Source organism: Carettochelys insculpta, chromosome 30, assembly GCF_033958435.1.
Source record: "Carettochelys insculpta isolate YL-2023 chromosome 30, ASM3395843v1, whole genome shotgun sequence".
NCBI lineage: Eukaryota > Metazoa > Chordata > Testudines > Carettochelyidae > Carettochelys > Carettochelys insculpta.
This window is the reverse complement of record NC_134166.1, coordinates 3,400,044-3,416,355: the sequence shown is the minus strand read 5'-3', so window position 1 is coordinate 3,416,355 and position 16,312 is coordinate 3,400,044. Positions and strand designations below refer to the sequence as shown.

Genomic DNA, 16,312 nt, shown 5'->3' with positions numbered 1-16,312 from the left:
AAGCACAGGTAGGGAGGAAGCCCTGGGGAACAGCTTCCATACTTGTCCTGACCTAGCAATTATGTGCCACGTAGCACCTACATTTTGGGAAGTGGTATTTCCCTGTTTCTCCTGAGTGTCCCTGCCACATAGCCTACAGGCTTGTCCACACAAGGGGGAATTATTCCAGATTAAGTCAGAAGGTAAATTTGAAATAGCAGAGCTACTCCTCTATATACTCCAGTCTGTATGGACACAAGAGAGCCCTATCCTAAATGATCTTAAGCCACTTCTAAAGCAATCTGACTCTGGAATAGGCATGTCTACATGGGGAGCTATTCTGAAGTAACTATTCCAGTTCATTCCTGCATGCAGAGATGTTAGTTTCTATGCTAAGGCCCTGGGTATGTTCCAGGGGATTTTAGAGGGTTTAACTACCATAAATGCCCACTTTAAGGGCTCCTTACACAGCCATGGTGGTGCAAAGGGGCCTTACAGGCTAAGAGAATCAGATCTGTTATGGAGACGTTATATTCCCCCTAGAGTGCTCCAGACCTGGTATCTGAACATCCCTCCCCACCCTGAACAAAAACATCAAAAGGGGAAAACTGTCAGCTGAAAAATGGCTGCTTTAGTTTGGAAATGCTACCGCAGTGCTTCATGGGAGTTGTAGTGCGGGGGCATTCTCCAGTGTGGGTCAGGCCTCCTGGTTGGGCTACATTTCCCACAATGCACCACAGTCTCCTCACTTGCTGATTAGTTGTTGTGCACATCCCATGGTGCATCATGGAAAATGTAGTCTGGCTGGGGAGCCCATCCCTGACGGTGGAAGAGGGGCGTAAGGCAGCCAAACTATATATCCCATGAGGCAATGAAGCAGCATTTCTGAATCAACTTTGTTGTTCTTTTTGGCTGCTATATTTTTGTTCTCAGGAAGTCTTTTTTTTTTGGCAAAAAGTTGAAAGTTTCCACAGAAAACCTACTGTCACCCACTCCCACATTCACTTCTGTCAAAAACAGATCGGATAGACATTTTTCAGCCAGCCCAATTTGCAGCGCTCCTTCCCCTGCAGCTCAAAGCTCACCCACGCGTTCAGACAGAGAACAAATGCCCGTTCATTTAACCTGGCAGCTGGCACGTCTAAGTGCTTTTCAAACTCAAGCAATGTTCCCTCTATTCCTGTCCATCTATGTGCAGAATAAATTTTGTTATATGCACTGAGATGCGCCGAGGTCGACCACCAGTAGAAACACAAGATGCCGGCTTTGGGTGCTCTGCTGATCAGCCAGGCAGCATCTGACTCTCTCCTGGGTGGCCACCCAAGCTTTCTGCGTACATGGGAAACCAGTTCCACTCCACTCTCTCTGGTTCCCTTCTGTAGTGGAGACGCAGACTGAGATCCACCCTAATCCCAGCCTCACCTGGCTTAAGTGAGCTGCTCAGAGGGGCCAGCTGGGACCAGCCGGATCTGATCATAGACAGTGGTGACCAGCGGTCTCTCTTGTGGGCAGTCATACTCCTAAGAGAACAAGAAAACATCTTGTTTGTTGTCCTTTGTTGATTAATTAGCAGAACCGGAAATGGCTCTTCATTCACTTAAGGCCCTTAGGAGCCGTCCAAATGTCCTCTCAGGGCTTGTCTACAGTGTCTTTGTTTGTTTGTTCTTTTTTTTGCACATGAAAACCCCTTTATGGGGATGGGGGGACCCTTGCATCCACTCTGCAAAGCTTGTTACTCTGGAATAACCGGGCGTTTAACCTGAAATAGTAACTCCCCCAAAACTTTCACCAACCCTGCCCCTTTCAGTTTCAAAATTGACTCCGTGTGTACTAAGCAGAGGTAATTACAACTTAATTGGCCTCCAGGGAGGTGTCCCATCATTGCTATTCTTTTGAAATTGGGCTCTGTCTTGTAAATGCTCAATTTCAAAGTGTTCTGGCAGTGTGGACATTCCTCTCAGAAATAACTTATTTAGACATTAGAACATCGGAATCAGTTATTTCTCAAAAACCCTGCAGTGTCGACGTGGCCTGAGCTCAGCAGCTACATAGATCAATGAGGTGGGAATTCCTCAAAGTCCTTTTTCCCTTTGCCAGAAGCACAATAAATAAGACTACTTTTTGTCTTCAAGGAAGAATGGCCTTGTGTCTAAGGGGATCTATGTGCAACGGGAAATACTCTAGAGATCATGCAGAAATTCCATCTTTGCCCGCTCCTGAAATGCAGCCAGTTCTGGCTGGGGTGTGGCATCTGATTTACATCATATAACAACAGGGTACAGGATTGCTCTGGAGTGGGATGTGGCAGCTAAAATCACACAGCAATATAGTACAAAGACTAATCGCTCAGCTCTGAAATACGGCCACCTCGGGGGTGGGATGTGGCAGCTGTTTAACATCATGCAGCAACATCATACAGGAACCACTCACTCAATTCTGAAATGCGGCCATCTCTGGGGTGGGATGTAGCAGGTGTTGAACATCACACAGTGACACGATACAGGGACCATTCCCTCAGCTCTGAAATGTGGCCACGTCTGGGGTGGGATGCAGCAGCTGTTTAATATCATGCAGCAACATCGTACAGGGACCACTTGCTCAATTCTGAAATGTGGCCACCTCTGGGGTGGCTGTGACAACTCTTTAGCAGTCACACAGACAAGCCACGCCGTAGTCTAAGTCAGGAAGTGAAGAAGAAACCCTGGACTCTGAAAGGCCAGGGAGAGTTTGGGAGCATAAGGCAGTTATTCAAATACAGCACCATGGATACAGTAAAGAGTAGAGACTGCTGCCTTCCTGGTGTGCGTCATGGGAGCACATCTACCAGATGCTGCTAACTCTGTAGGAAAACAGAGGCTGGCAACTGGGCTATCACCTCACAGCAGCCCAAAAGGCTGCGTCTGAACCTGTCACTCTCCAGCAAACAAGGCTGATGAAGACCATGCAGGGGCAGAGCCCCGAAGTGCCATTTCCTGGGGTTACCAAGGTTGTTTGGAACAAAAACTACAAGCAAAGCAAAGAGGCCTGCAGGCCAGCGCAGAGCTGCTGTGGATTGCCCAGGTGGGCTGGCTGGGTCACTGGGCAATCAGGAGAACGTGTGCCACTCCAGGGAGCCAGCGTGGTGCGAGTCCACCAGGTGTTCGCTGATTAAACCTAACCCTGGTGCTGTGTGCCAGCAGTCGGAGCCGGGGCCCTAAGGGAGATGGCCGTGGGACAACTCACCGGCTCGTTCCCCTCCGGAGGGCTCCTCTTCTTGATCTCAGCATAGTAGGGCTCTGCAAGGCGTTCCTCTTCCGGGCCTGTGGGGACAACATCTTAGCGCAGTACATGAGGCAGATCATTGTCTCATCTGGAGCAGCTGTGGGGGACCCTTCCAGGACTGGGGATACAGGGCCCATGTCCCAGCACTGTCACTGAGTGTCATAAGCCCCACTGAGGGCCAGAGAAGAAATATCTTGTTTTATGGAAGGGGAAACTGAGGCACAGAGGACAGTGACTTGCTCAAGCTTGGAGCAGGGCAGGTCTTCTGAATCCCAGTCTACTGGTTTAGCCATTTGGCAACACTGCCTTCCAGAACCCTACGCTGGCCTAAAGTTGGACTCTGGTGAATTGACCCTTTCTTGGGCAGCCCTGCAGTTACTGTAGATTTTCCCTCATGTAACTGAGTTAAGCTCTTGCTTTGTGTGCTGTTCCCCACTCCCCCCCACTGCACTCCGGGGATCCTGCTTGGTCAGGGGTGCTAGACCAGGCCAGCTGCATGGGAGGCTTTTCCCCTCTCTACACTGCAGATAGCGCTACTGGCTGTCTCACAGGGGCTGCCACAGCAGTGGATACAACTGAAGTTTGCGTGGCAGCTGCCAGCGTGGCTGTCACACCAGGGATTGAAGCAAGGGCTGCCAGAACGAAAAGCCAGAGCTGCTAGAGGGTCCTCCAAGTCCCACGCCCAGCAACCCAGCGTCCTGTCTGAGAGCGGCCTGTGCCAGGCACTTGAGATGAATGAACAGAACAGGAGAACTCTGGAGTGGTCCATCCCCTGGTCTCCAGGTGAAGCTGTGACAGTGGGTAGATGCACAGAGGGGCTGGTCCCACACTACACAGACAAAATGCTCCAGTGAAACACCCGATGCAAAGTGTTATTAAACAAATTGCAAACTGAAACATTAACACAATACCAGCTGTGACTACCGGCTGCCACCCGCGAGCACTCCCACTGGCTACGGCAGGAGTCCTGACAGTAGACAGCATTACACCATGCAACAAGCAGCCATGTGTTTACCCTCCTATCACGCATTGCCGAGCAGTTTGAGGCTTTCACCCCAAAACACACCACTCTCCCACTTGAGCTGAAGGAATCACTCAATAGCTGGTGGCAGCAGAAGGTTTCTTTACATGCGCCAGATTGAACTATTACTGTACAGACTGACCATTTTGTTTGGTACCCTTAGGACCTGACTGCTGCTGGAAGAGAGAATTTGCTGAAACCCAGGATGTCAGTGCTGTCTAGCACATTACCAACAGTTCTAGAATACATTTAGGGGTAAATTACAGCTAAATAACAGCACAGCATCTGATGAAGCAGGTCTTTGCCCACAATAGCTTATGCTCCAAAATATCTGTTAGACTATAGGGTGCCACAGGACTTCTCATTGTTTAGCACAGAACGTGAGAGTCAGGACTCGTGGATGAAAACAAACTTTATGGGACCACATAAACTTGGCCACATTCGTAATAAGTGAGCATCCAGCTAACTAAAGTCACGCCAGATAACTGACGTTGCTGAACAAGAGAGTGCCAGAGTAGAGAGGTTCAGCTTGCACAACACAAACCCTAGTCTCAAGGCAGCATTGAGTGCCCTGGGGAGGAGGGAGTCAGGACTCCTGGGTTCTAATCCCAATTCCAGGAGCAGGGGTGCAACCTCCTGGCTAAGCCACAATTTCTGGTCCTTGCCAGGTTCTGTTTGTGACCCTCCCTGTATGGCTTGGGGCAAAGAGGTTTCCCCTTTTGTTGCTCACCAAAACCCAAGGAGCAGCAACCCAACTTTGAAAAGTGCTTTGAGGTCCCTGGATGAGAACGCCGTGCCGTGGCTCAGAATATCTCACAGCATGGAGGCTCCTGGCGCTGCTCCGGCTCAGTGAAAGAAGGTTCACGCCCCAGATACCTGGGCTAGCAACACCGTTGCTGTCAGAGGGCAGTTTCCTACCTTGGCTGAGTGGCTTTCCCCTCGTTTTCTTCCACAGCCACATCCCGGCACACACTGCTGTGACAATGCTCACCCCAGTGAGAAAAGGCCACATCCAGAAAGGTCTGCCTGCAACTGCAGATCAGGAAAACATTACGAACTGTCCAGCTCGGGGGTGGGTGAGCAGGGACGGTTTTACTTCCTTTCCTTGCCTCTTCTCTCCTCTCCTTTTCTTGCTTCTCTGTGGCCCCCAACTCATTTTTCAGTGGGTCATTGGCCCCTGACTGAAAACAGGTTCCTTACCCTGGTCTAGCCTGTGATCGCACTCCCATGCTACCCTTCCATCAACTCCAGTGGAGCTTGGATCCATAGGGCTTTGTAAGTAAGGCCCCCGGACCTAGCCCTAAGGTGCTGACAATCTGACTACATGCCAGGTCTGCAGGTTTTCAGGCCATAAGGACATATAGGATCATGTGGTTGGATTTCCTGACCTCTGATCTAAAACTCGGGCTTCTCAGCATACGTCTACCCTGCAATTGAAGACCTGCAGCTGACCTGTGGCAGCTGGTTCCGGATCACAGCCTGGCTTATGGGATTTGTAACTGCAGCATTGCTGCACGGACTTGGGGGAGAGCCGGGGCTCTAGGACCCGCAAACGGGAGAGCCCCAAAGCTGCAGACAGAACAGGCTCTTTAGCCAACCCAAGGCAGCTGGAATGGGTCAGCCGTGGGTTCAGCTGCGCACACAGCCTAGGTGCCGGCGCAGCTGTGCCTTAGCGGAGGTTTCTGCAGGAGGGGATTAGCTGTGTGCATGGCTGAGAGCAGCACCCTGGGTTGGAGGAAACAGGATTTGTGTACAGTCTTTAAACAGAGCAAGGAGACTGGAAAACACCCTGACTCACCTCGTTGATCCTCCTGCACCAAAGCCCTGTCCTGCCAGGCCCTGAATTCTGCTGCTGCTCAGCAGAGGGCCAGGCCAAGCTGTGTTAAGCCATAAAAGGCAGCAAAGGGACAGGTTGTAAATCCCTCACCTTCACTTTGGCAGATGCTCCACAGGTTGAGAGAGGCGTTGCTCTGGTCCGCAGGATTGCTGGCCATGCAGGTGAAGGCAGAGTCCAGGGGGTTGGGCTGCAGAGACAGCCGGAGGGTCCTGCCATCAGGGGTGAGTTGGTATCTCTCCAAGTGGCCCAGGTCTCGGAGTGGGCTCCCTCTCCTCCAGGAGATGTTAAGTGCTTCCCTGCCAGGCACCAGGCACTCCAGGGTGACGTTGCACCCAGCTGCTGTGATGGAGAGCGAGTGACTCCTTACCTGAGGCTTTGGCACAGGCTCTGTTTAAACAACAAAGAAAATCCTTACCCCAGAATCCCAGCAACGCAGGGCTCTGCCGTGGGAGGTCGGCTAGTCCAGCCTCCTGCACTGAGGCAGGGCCGAGGCAGCCTACCCCAGACCCAACGTGGGCTCCAGCCAAGGCCTCCCCAGGCTCAGCAGAGCAGGACAGTGACACGTGATGGCTACTAGCCCTTGTGACAGCTGCTTCGCCCTGTGGCTGACTCCGTCCTGTGCAGTCTGTGACCCCCTCCGGCCCCAGCGCTGCAGTTCTGCCACCTGTCCAGCCGGTGCCCCATCTGCAGCTGGGGCTCTGCTCTCTCCTTCCTCGGGACAGGGAGATGAAGGAGCTGGGGGACTGCCAGCTGGCCCATCACCCTCCGTGTCCAACCCACGGCAGGATGAGCCTGCAGGGCTAGATTCACACCAGCCCAGGCAGGACTGGATGCCGGATACACCCCGAGTAGGATTAACCCCTGCGGGAGGGAGGCTGAGCTTTCCATCATCCCCTGTCCCAGGGAGGCAGCTGTAAGGCCCACGAGCCACTCCACTGAGACCCCTCCAGCAGCGGAGGCTGCGTCCCCATGTGCTCTGCCTGCCTGGCTACGGTCTCTACAGCATGACGCCCTGCACGGGGGCTGCCGGCTACCTGTGCGTGGGTAACAGCCTTGCTAACCAACCCTCCACCACAGGGCGTGGACTCCAGATCAACACCAGCTCCCTGGCGTTCTGCAGGCTCCCAGTGCACCTGGGGAAGGCAGAGTCTGGCAGCCCCCCAGTGAAGTGGTCCCCAAGGGGCCAGTGGGGAAGGGAGGGGAGCCAACTCATTGGGGTGTCCCCAGGTAACTGGTCTAACTGTCCTTGTGGGGCGTGGGTAGCCCAGGGGGTCCCCTGAGCACTGTATGGTGGGCTAGGCTGCGGGAGAAGGGAGACTCCGGCTAACGCAGCCAACTGGGGTCAGATTCACAACCCAGATCCACCGCCCGGCCCTCTCCCAGCTGCCCAGGCCAGGCCGGGCTCTGCTCACACAGGAGAGCCGGGCGTATGCTCAGGGTGGACGGCTGACTGGGGAGGAGGATCACAGAGCGGTGAGGAGAAAAGCCTCTGCACCCAGACACGGACCACAATGGACCACCGTGATCATTGCAGGGGGGGCCTCCTGCCCACCACAGGGCATGGAACCTTCCCCAGCCTGCTCCTGGGACAGAGCCCTAACCTCTGGCTGAGCCACAGGGGAAACAGAGACAGACGAAACCTGGGGAAACAGATTGTTCTGCCCGACCCCTCTTCCTCCCTGGAAGCAGGTTTTATTGCCCATCATTTGTTTCATTCCCTGCACAGGTGGCAGATGTTCTGGGTGACAAAACCCAGGTGTGGTAAATATTTGTTCTGTGGTAGCTGATAAGTTTATTTGCATTAGAAACAAATGGAAGAGCCTAATCCGGGTAGGCTGGAACCTGATCCCGGAGTCAGAGCTCCTCTGAGGCTCAGAGACGCCTTGGGAGTTGCTGGATTCACCCTGGCCTCTCTGACTTGGGGCCTAGGCTGGGGTGGAGGCTGGAAAGGGGCCTATTTCCCTGTCCTGATTCAGATGCAACCAGACTCCCTCCGGTCTGGAGAGATTTGGGCTCTAGATGGCAGGAATCACTCTGAGCATCTCATCTCACCAGTGATGCCGGAGCAGCGTTTAGGATGGGCAGAGCAGACCCTCCCCCGTGCATTCTACCCCATCCACATCCCTTACTACCACAGGCTGGGGCGGCTGCAGAGCCCCAGGGATGGGCCCAATGGTTGAAGCCCTGGGACTAGCAACAGAGACCTCAGGCCCGGTGGCCAGGACTTGGCTCACAGCAGAGCCCTTGGGGCCAGCAGGCAGGATGCCTACAGCTGGTGGCTGGGACAACAAGGGGCAGCAGGGCCTCTGGTTGCTGGCTGGTGGTGGTACCCCAGCATCGGGCACAGACTCTAGGGGCACTGCAGCACCTCCCGCAGACCTACTTCCTCTGCCTGTGTATCTGGCTGGATTTCATCCATGTTGCACTGAGACACAGCAAGACGGGCCTGCCCGAATCCCACCCTGCCGTGGAACCTGCGGTGCAAGGAGACAGGGCTGGGCTGGGAGGGGGGCAAAGCGGGTATTTTAGTGGTGGCTGGACATGGACAGACCCCGTGGGCCCCCGTCAGCCCTGTTTTGAAGACCTAAGCAGTGCTGGTCCCTCTGTGCTCAGGGGAATTTCACCGGAGTGCACAAAATCAGCGCATCAGGGGCAGCCCGGCCTCTCTGCTGGGGCTTGGTTATGGCTAAGACGTCGATTAGTTGTCACTCACCGTAGACCCGGAGGTTAAAGGACCAGTCCTCCACGGTTGCCTTTTCTGTCTTAATCCGGGCTGCGTACGTTCCTCTATCGTTCGGCTGCAGAGTCCTGATCTTCAGTGTGGTCATGTTCCCTTCCAGCCTCCGCTGAAATCTGCCGCTGGTATCGAGTAGTTCAGATTTCCCTTCACTGAACTCACCCAGCAGGATCATCTCACCTTCCTCAGCAGCAAAGGTCCACTCCACTTTTTTCACATTTTTCCCGGCGGGATTCACAGACAGCAAGACCGATTGTCCCAGAATCCCACTGAGCAGCTGTGTGACAGTCGGTGCTTGGCTAAGTACGATGCCTAAGAAAATGCAAAAAACAAACAAACAAGCCTCCACCAAAGCAGAGAGTGACGTTTTATCAGAACAATGCCGCGTATGAACCGCTAAAGCCGTCTCTAATGCCCGTAAAGCTTTGGGCCAAGACGCAGGGCTGACAAGGCAGGCAGAGGACAAGATCGAAGGATACCAGCTTCTCTGCCCCGGGCGTTAATATCTCCCCATTAGACTCTGACAAAGGCTCATATCTCCCATCTGATCTAACTTGTTTTTGCCTCTTTTGATAAGTGCTGTTGATACTGGGCCATTTCCACCTGGCTGGATAGACCTTGTGAGCTCTGGCCCTCCCTTTTACTGGGACCCCACTCTTTAAATACCCCTCTGAAACCACCCCCACCACTCATGTATCTGATGAAGCAGGTCTTTGCCCACGAAAGCTTATGCTCCAAAATATCTGTTAGTCTATAAGGTGCTACAGGACTTCTTGTTGTTCTCGAAGATCGAAGGAGTTAACCTTCACCGGGTACGTCTTACGGGTACAACACAGACAGTTTGCGAGCAGTGAGAACATTTCATTCACACCCACCCACAACATTTCACAGGCATCCTTAAATATAACTTAGCTTCTCCCTGTGTTTTCAAATGATATTTGATAAGCAGGAATCGTTTGTTCCCTGCAACAGAACTTATACTCCTTATACGCCAACACAGGCTTTTTTCATTCCAGCTAATCCATGACCAGTAGATAACCGATACAATCGCCACGCTTTTCTCTCACTTGTGCCGTCATTTTGGTCTCCCTTATAACTTGATATCAAAGGTAGTTCTCCTTGAGTTAAACTCACCTCATCTTACCCCACTGGAAACGGCCCAGGGAGGATTATCTCCCTACACAGGTTTGTTCTTTGTGTTGTCCTTCCACTGTCTCCTAATTAACTACTGCAATTCCAATAGGAAAGAGGTTCCTTCTTCACTGCCTTCCTGCCCTAAGCTGCTGTTGTGTTGCTGTGCGCTGTTGAAGAGCTGCCCAGCTCTACTCCAGAAGCAGTTGCATTACAGTGGTGGGTTATTTCTTCAGGAGAACCTAGCAGCCCTGGCTGAGATCAGGACCCTACCATTTTATGTGGGATTTGGCCAGTATTGTACAAAGAGTGTTGGGCCAGGATGGGTCCTGCTTTCAGTGGCAGGCTGGACTCGACACCCTCCTGAGCTCTAGTTTAACCCTACGATGCTATGAAACTGCTGCATGACAAGTCAGATATTTGTGAATTTCTGTCCTGCCTCCGCCAGCCTTCCCCGCCCGCCCTGCCGCCCGTTGAGGGGGTGTGACAGAGGCGAGTGCACAGTGAAAGGAAGATCCAGGTACCACATCACAGACTTTATTCTGCATTTATTCTTCTTGTGGCTGGTGAGATCAGCGACTTGCTTCCTGTATTGCAGAGACGCTTCTGCGTTCAGAGCCGTCAGGGGCTGGGGGTGCCAGGAGGTGGGTTACACTTTTCTCCCCCACCTGGCCACGGGTAACTATTTGAATCACTCTGCCCCTCCCCCTGGAGACGGCTCTTGCTCTACAGGCCGAGGCCGCTTTGGTTTGCAAAGTGCTAACTGAAATGGCTAGCCAAATGCGTGGCCAGACCGACCACACGCTGTATGTCACAGCAGCACATGCGGTGTGTGTGTTTGCACGAGGGGCAGAGGTAGCGCTACGAGGTGGGAGCCTGCAAACACGTCCCCCCCACCACCTCCGTCTCTGAGATAGTCACTGAGCTGCCTGGAAAAGTGCAAGGATGTGATTCTCACCGAGGGCGAGGCGTACGCTGCAAAAAAGCTTCGCTAGTGGGTTCTCATCTCTGCTTACAACAGCCACACAGACAGTGCTGCTCGGCTTTTAGCGCTGGTTAGTGTTGCATGTTCAGCCCCAGGCTGGCCAGAGAAAACTGCAGCATTACCATGTGTTTGCTGATATTTTAATCAGGGATAGCACAGCTGCATTCAGTACGCACCTTCAGGGCTGGATTTAGGGCCAGGCTAACCAGGTGCTGGGTTGCAGGGTGCTGGGCTCAGGAGAAAAATAGTATTGCAGTTATAGGTTTTGGGTATTCTGGAGGGGGATTCATTGTCAGGTCAGGGCCTTTTTAGCCTGAAAAGGAAGCTGTTTCTATAAGTGTAGAGGAAATGAACATAAGAACAGGCACACTGAGTCAGACCATAGGTCCATCAAGCCCAGTATCCTGTCTTCCAACAGCAGCCAATGCTGCGTGCCCCAGAGGGAATGAACAGAACAGGGGATCATCAAAAGATCAATTCCCTGTTGCCCATTTCCAGCTTCTTGCAAGCAGAGGCAAGGGACACTGTCCACACCCATCCTGGCTAATAGCCATTGATGGGCCTGCCCCCCATGAATTTATTTGGTTCTTCTTTAAACTCTACTCGAGTCTCGGCCTTCACAACATTCTTCAGCAAGGAGTGCCACAGGTTAACTGTGCCTTGTGTGAAAAAATATTTCCTAGTGTTGGTTTTAAACCTGCTGCCTATTAATTTCATTTGGTGACGCCTAGTTCTTGTGTTGAATGAATTTTTCTGTTTGTGTGTATATGACACCGATAACTATAGATTGACAGCTCCTAGCCTGCAAACATATCATCCTCTGGGGCCGGGATCAATTACAGATGCGAAGTCACGAAATGGGCTATGAACGTGATACAAAGGAAGGTTTTCCAAAGAGTAACAAACGGGGTGGGGAGAGGACCAAAGATGCTCCTGGCCTGGCGTGCAGGTCACTCTAGGGCCGGTCCTGCACCCCTTCTAGGGCAGTGAAGACAGAGGCTCTCAGTGCAACCCTGCTCCAGAGGTGGGAAAGGGGCCTTTCTAAGGGCACAAATATAATTTGCTCTTATTTAACTGCCCCCTGAGGGCACATCTGCCCAGCAAACCAAACCTGGCGGCTGCAAGTCTCTGAGTCTGGAACTGACTTGGGCTCCTGCAACCAGGCTGCAAATAGCCATGTAGCTGTTTGGGGTCTGGCTGGAGACAGGGCTCTGAGATTCTTCCCTCTCGGGAGTGTCACAACTTAAGGTCCAGCCTGACCCCAAACAGCTGCACAGCTTCTCTAGCCCTGTGGTGTGAGCCTCAGGCCAGGGGACCAGGTTCTGAGCCTGGCTCCTTTTTCTGCCATGTAGACATACCCAGAGGTGTAAATGAGGTTCAGGTTCTCAGGATTTGAGCAGGATTTAATTTATGCCATGGCTGATCCCCAGCACCTCTGGTCTGGCAGTGCAGGGCCCTAGTACTTGGCCTGGCAGTTCAGAACCCAGGTCTTCTGAGCCTGGCAGCTCAGGGCACCAGCACTTCTTGGCTTGCTGCATCAGTTATGAGAGTAAAAAAAAAGAATTGCTTGAGCCCTGATACATCTTTCATATAAAATTAAGCCCTGGTTTTAAGGGCTGGAGTAAATGGATTGTGATAATCAGAGTCCATCTGCACTGTGGGCCTGGCTGCATCGCACATCTGCCATGCAACTCCCAGTTTTATTTAGAAACAGCACCTATCCAGAACCATGGACCTGAACTCCCTCCAACTCTCCGACATTCTCACATGCAGCCTGATTTCCCAGCTTGGGGCCAAACAGCTCCGAACCAGATCAGAGCCCCTTCCTGCTGTGAGCCAGCGAATACGCTGCCTCCAGCTTGGGCCAAATGTAGCGCTTATCCTTAAGGAGTGATTAATTAACTGTTACTTAGTAGCTCATTCCTAGGGAGCTATTACATTCATTAAGCAGGAACTTTTCAACAGCTGGTCCATGCGTCTTTGGAGGGAACACACACACACTGATCCAAAGATCAGAGAGGAGCTGTGTTAGTCTGTAGCTTCGAGAACAACAAGAAGTCCTGTGGCACCTTATAGACTAACAGCTATTTTGGAGCATAAGCTTTCATGGGCAAAGACCTGCTTCGTCAGCTGCATTGGATGAAGTGGGTCTTTACCCATGAAAACTTATGCTCCAAAATAGCTGTTAGTCTATAAGGTGCTGCAAGACTTCTTGTTCACTGATCCAAAGAGCACCTGTTTCCCAAGGATTTGGACAGCTGTGCATCCCTCCAGACAGGACGAGCCCATTGACATGAGGTCAGAATTATAGATGGGGTTCCCCAGTTCCCAGGATCCCTGCACTCTGGGGCATTCAAATTCCTGGTCCCGCTGTGCCTGACGTTGAAGGTGCTGGGGTTTGCCTGGCAGCCAGCAGCAGACATTGAAATTAATTGCCAGCCATCTGGAATATCTGCAACTGGGTCCATCTAGCTGCAGAATGGGAGGCTGTGCTCTGCCACCTCGGTAACAGGGATAGCCAATAATCTCACACAAGCTCTAACATGAGGCCTTGTTCTACGCCTGGCTGGAGGCCACAGTGATCGGCGGCATATCAAAAAGGAAGAAAGCAGCACGGGAAGAGTCCTGCAGGCAGGTCAAGCCTTTGGCTGGGCACATGAGCCTTTTCCTACAGACGTGCCTCTCTCGCACTCAGGTTACGCGCTGAGCTTGAAGTCTGCAAGGGACGGAGCTCTTGTCCACATGGGATACTGACGCAGGGTACCAACAAGGTGCTCTAGAGCGGATGCAGCCGAGCAGCGAAGATGCACTGTCACAGGTGTTGCTCGTTCCATCGCCCCTGAATGGAACTCGCAACACTGGGAAAACTGGTCAGTGGCAGGGGATTGCGTGGGCCAGGGATCGCCTCTCTGATTGACACAACTGTGCCCGCAGAAGCGAGTGGCCTAGACAGGGGCTGAAGCTTTTTCTACACCGGGATTCTGCGCCAGCCCTGGTTCCAGGCTCAGACACACCTGCCACGCGACTTGCACTGCTGGCGTTTAACCCTGCTTGGAACTGGGGTCAATGGTATCTGGCAGCCCCCCAGCGCTGTCTGCAATCGCCCTGTGACCTGGCGGGAATGCAGAGCAGTCAGCTGGCTGGCCTGTCGCGAATCCTCCCGTGTGAACCCAAACACACAGTCTTAGTGCAAGGGCAGGTCGCCAGCCTTTTCTCTTCCATCTGCTAAGCTAAGCTCGCTCATGCTGCTCGCACACAGCAATCTGCTAACTATTGAAATAATGATGCAAAGGACACTGGCACCAGCCCGACACGGCGCAGCGACACTAGATTTCAGCCAGGGGAGTCCAGCAAGGGAAATTCTCTTTCTCCTTTGGTACAGCAGGGTCCAAGAAGATTTTCTAAAACTCCCAGCTCTATTATTAGCTTATCCTATTGTAGGATCTGCTAGTCCCATTTGCTTCCCAATTCTACCTCAACTCCAGAGCTAACTCGTTCGGTTTGAGGAGGAGAGAACTTTTGTGGGACGGGATCTTCACGGGTTTCTGAAGAAAGTTTTTGGCTGTTTTTACTCTTGCTGTAATTTGCTCATGGAAAATGGATGGATGGGAGAAAAAGAAAGAGCCTATGATGGAGGCTCTGTTGTAAGTTTAACTCCGAAGTTCTCCCGCTCCATCAGCTAGCAGACCAGAACATCTTTTCTGTCTTGTGCCTCCTGTTCTTGTATAGCAAGAACCCCCCTCCCACTTTGGAACATGGAAAGGGCTGTAAGCTTAGCACCTGGATCTAGAGCTGACATTTGCCAGTCTCAGGGCTGAAACCTCTTTTCTCCAACGGAGAAAACAACACTTAAAATTTCTTTCCTTCCCTAAAGTTTCAGTGACTAAATTACAAGACCACTGAGTGACATTTCAACCTAACAATATCTTCCCAAAAATGGGACACTGTCATTTTATGGCCTTCCTGATGTATTTTGTACATTTCCCTTCCAATCAACTCCACACACATTTGTCTGACCCAGGACTTGGTTTAACTGTCCTAGGAGCAGCTTTAAGACAAAACACATCAAAATCAAGGTGTCCTGACAGCACAAGATGTGCTGAGCCAGGGACAGGCATTTTCTAACAGTCTATACATTTGTAAATCCGAAATCCATTAAGCTGTTTTCTCTAGCGCATCTCAAGTGCTCCCATTTTCTGATATTCTACCGAGAGTATAATTTTTTTAAGAGCAGCAGCGGAACAGAATAAAGAATGAATAAAACCCTGATATGAACCTTCTGGCCTATTTTTGGGTTGCTGCTTACTGTAGCTTGTTTTGTAAACCTCTCTAGATTTACTCTATATACGACAGTGCCCAACACCATAAAGTACCCGGAGCTTTTGACCACACTATGCAAATACATAAGCAAACTGAATAAATCCACAAATCCAAATGGGTTATAGGCATGAAAAAGCAGCTCCGATTAACTGCCCTTCATCCTCAAAGCCAGTCAAAAAACGAACACTGCCCAGAAATCAAGAGATTCCGAGGTCTTTGGCTACCTTTGTTTAACAACTGTGAGAAGATTTTTGAGTGATAAGATTCCAGTTTCCCTTTGCAATGTTTCACGCCGCTTGCCCTGTTTTCTAAATCCCTAGAACTAAAATTCATTTGACAATAAAAGGCAATAAAAGATGATAAAAGAGTCACAAATTACCGAGCATGCTAAACAGGCTTAATGACTTGCTGGATATTATTTACAAAATAATAATAATTCTGATAATATTCAGCTCGCATTCACTGACCATTCACTTCTCTTCCACTAATTCTCCAGAACTAAAGACAAACTCCTGCTTCCCTGCCCGCATAAGGTTCCCCCCCACCATGTTGCCAGGATTTAAGCCAGTGGTTAGTGACTTACCTTCCCAGAAACTGATCAGCGCCAGTAGCACTAAGGGGACAGAGAGGCATCTGCTGACAAATCTCACCTCCATGTCTTCACCTTTGCCTGTAGCTGGACCAGTGCTCTCTGAGCTGCGAACAGAGGGGGAAGTACAGCACATAGACACACCCTGCCATTAGATCAACACTGGGGGTGGTCAGGGAATATGCACGCATGCAGCAAATGGCTACCAACTCATTAATGGAGCGCGCAGAGCAGCCGGTCAGCCCAGGTTCCCTCTCACTTTTCCCATCCCGGGGCAGAATAAATTTTGTTCTGTGCACTGAGGCATGTGCAGATCTGCACCACCAGCAGTAACACAGGCTGCCGGTGGTGGGTGCTCTGCTCATCAGTGGAGCGACATCTGAAACTCTCCTGGGCTGCCGCTTAAGCGCTCAGCTTACAGCTAACACGGATCTTGGCCACCAAGCTCTGCA

The 16,312-nt window shown here is 51.7% G+C and overlaps 1 protein-coding gene across 1 annotated transcript; it reads right to left on the bottom strand.

Annotated features, from left to right (window-relative positions):
* Nucleotides 1–1,406: 1,406 nt before the first annotated feature.
* On the bottom strand, nucleotides 1,407–15,927 carry LOC142004005 (CD48 antigen-like). Its single transcript, XM_074981423.1, has 6 exons — nucleotides 15,855–15,927; nucleotides 8,812–9,147; nucleotides 6,189–6,485; nucleotides 5,180–5,293; nucleotides 3,202–3,278; nucleotides 1,407–1,499 (listed from the first exon to the last, which is right to left on the bottom strand). The coding sequence occupies exons 1-6, from the start codon at nucleotides 15,925–15,927 to the stop codon at nucleotides 1,407–1,409; spliced, it is 990 nt and encodes a 329-aa protein (XP_074837524.1).
* Between the last annotated feature and the right edge of the window lie 385 nt (nucleotides 15,928–16,312).

Excerpts from the sequence above, each read along its gene's own strand:
- LOC142004005 (XM_074981423.1), bottom strand. The coding sequence starts at position 15,927 with ATGGAGGTGAGATTTGTCAGCAGATGCCTCTCTGTCCCCTTAGTGCTA. Across the intron at positions 5,294-6,188 it reads GAGCATCTGCCAAAGTGAAG|TTGCAGGCAGACCTTTCTGG; the intron begins GTGAGGGATTTA and ends CCTGATCTGCAG. Across the intron at positions 3,279-5,179 it reads GGGAAAGCCACTCAGCCAAG|GCCCGGAAGAGGAACGCCTT; the intron begins GTAGGAAACTGC and ends TTGTCCCCACAG.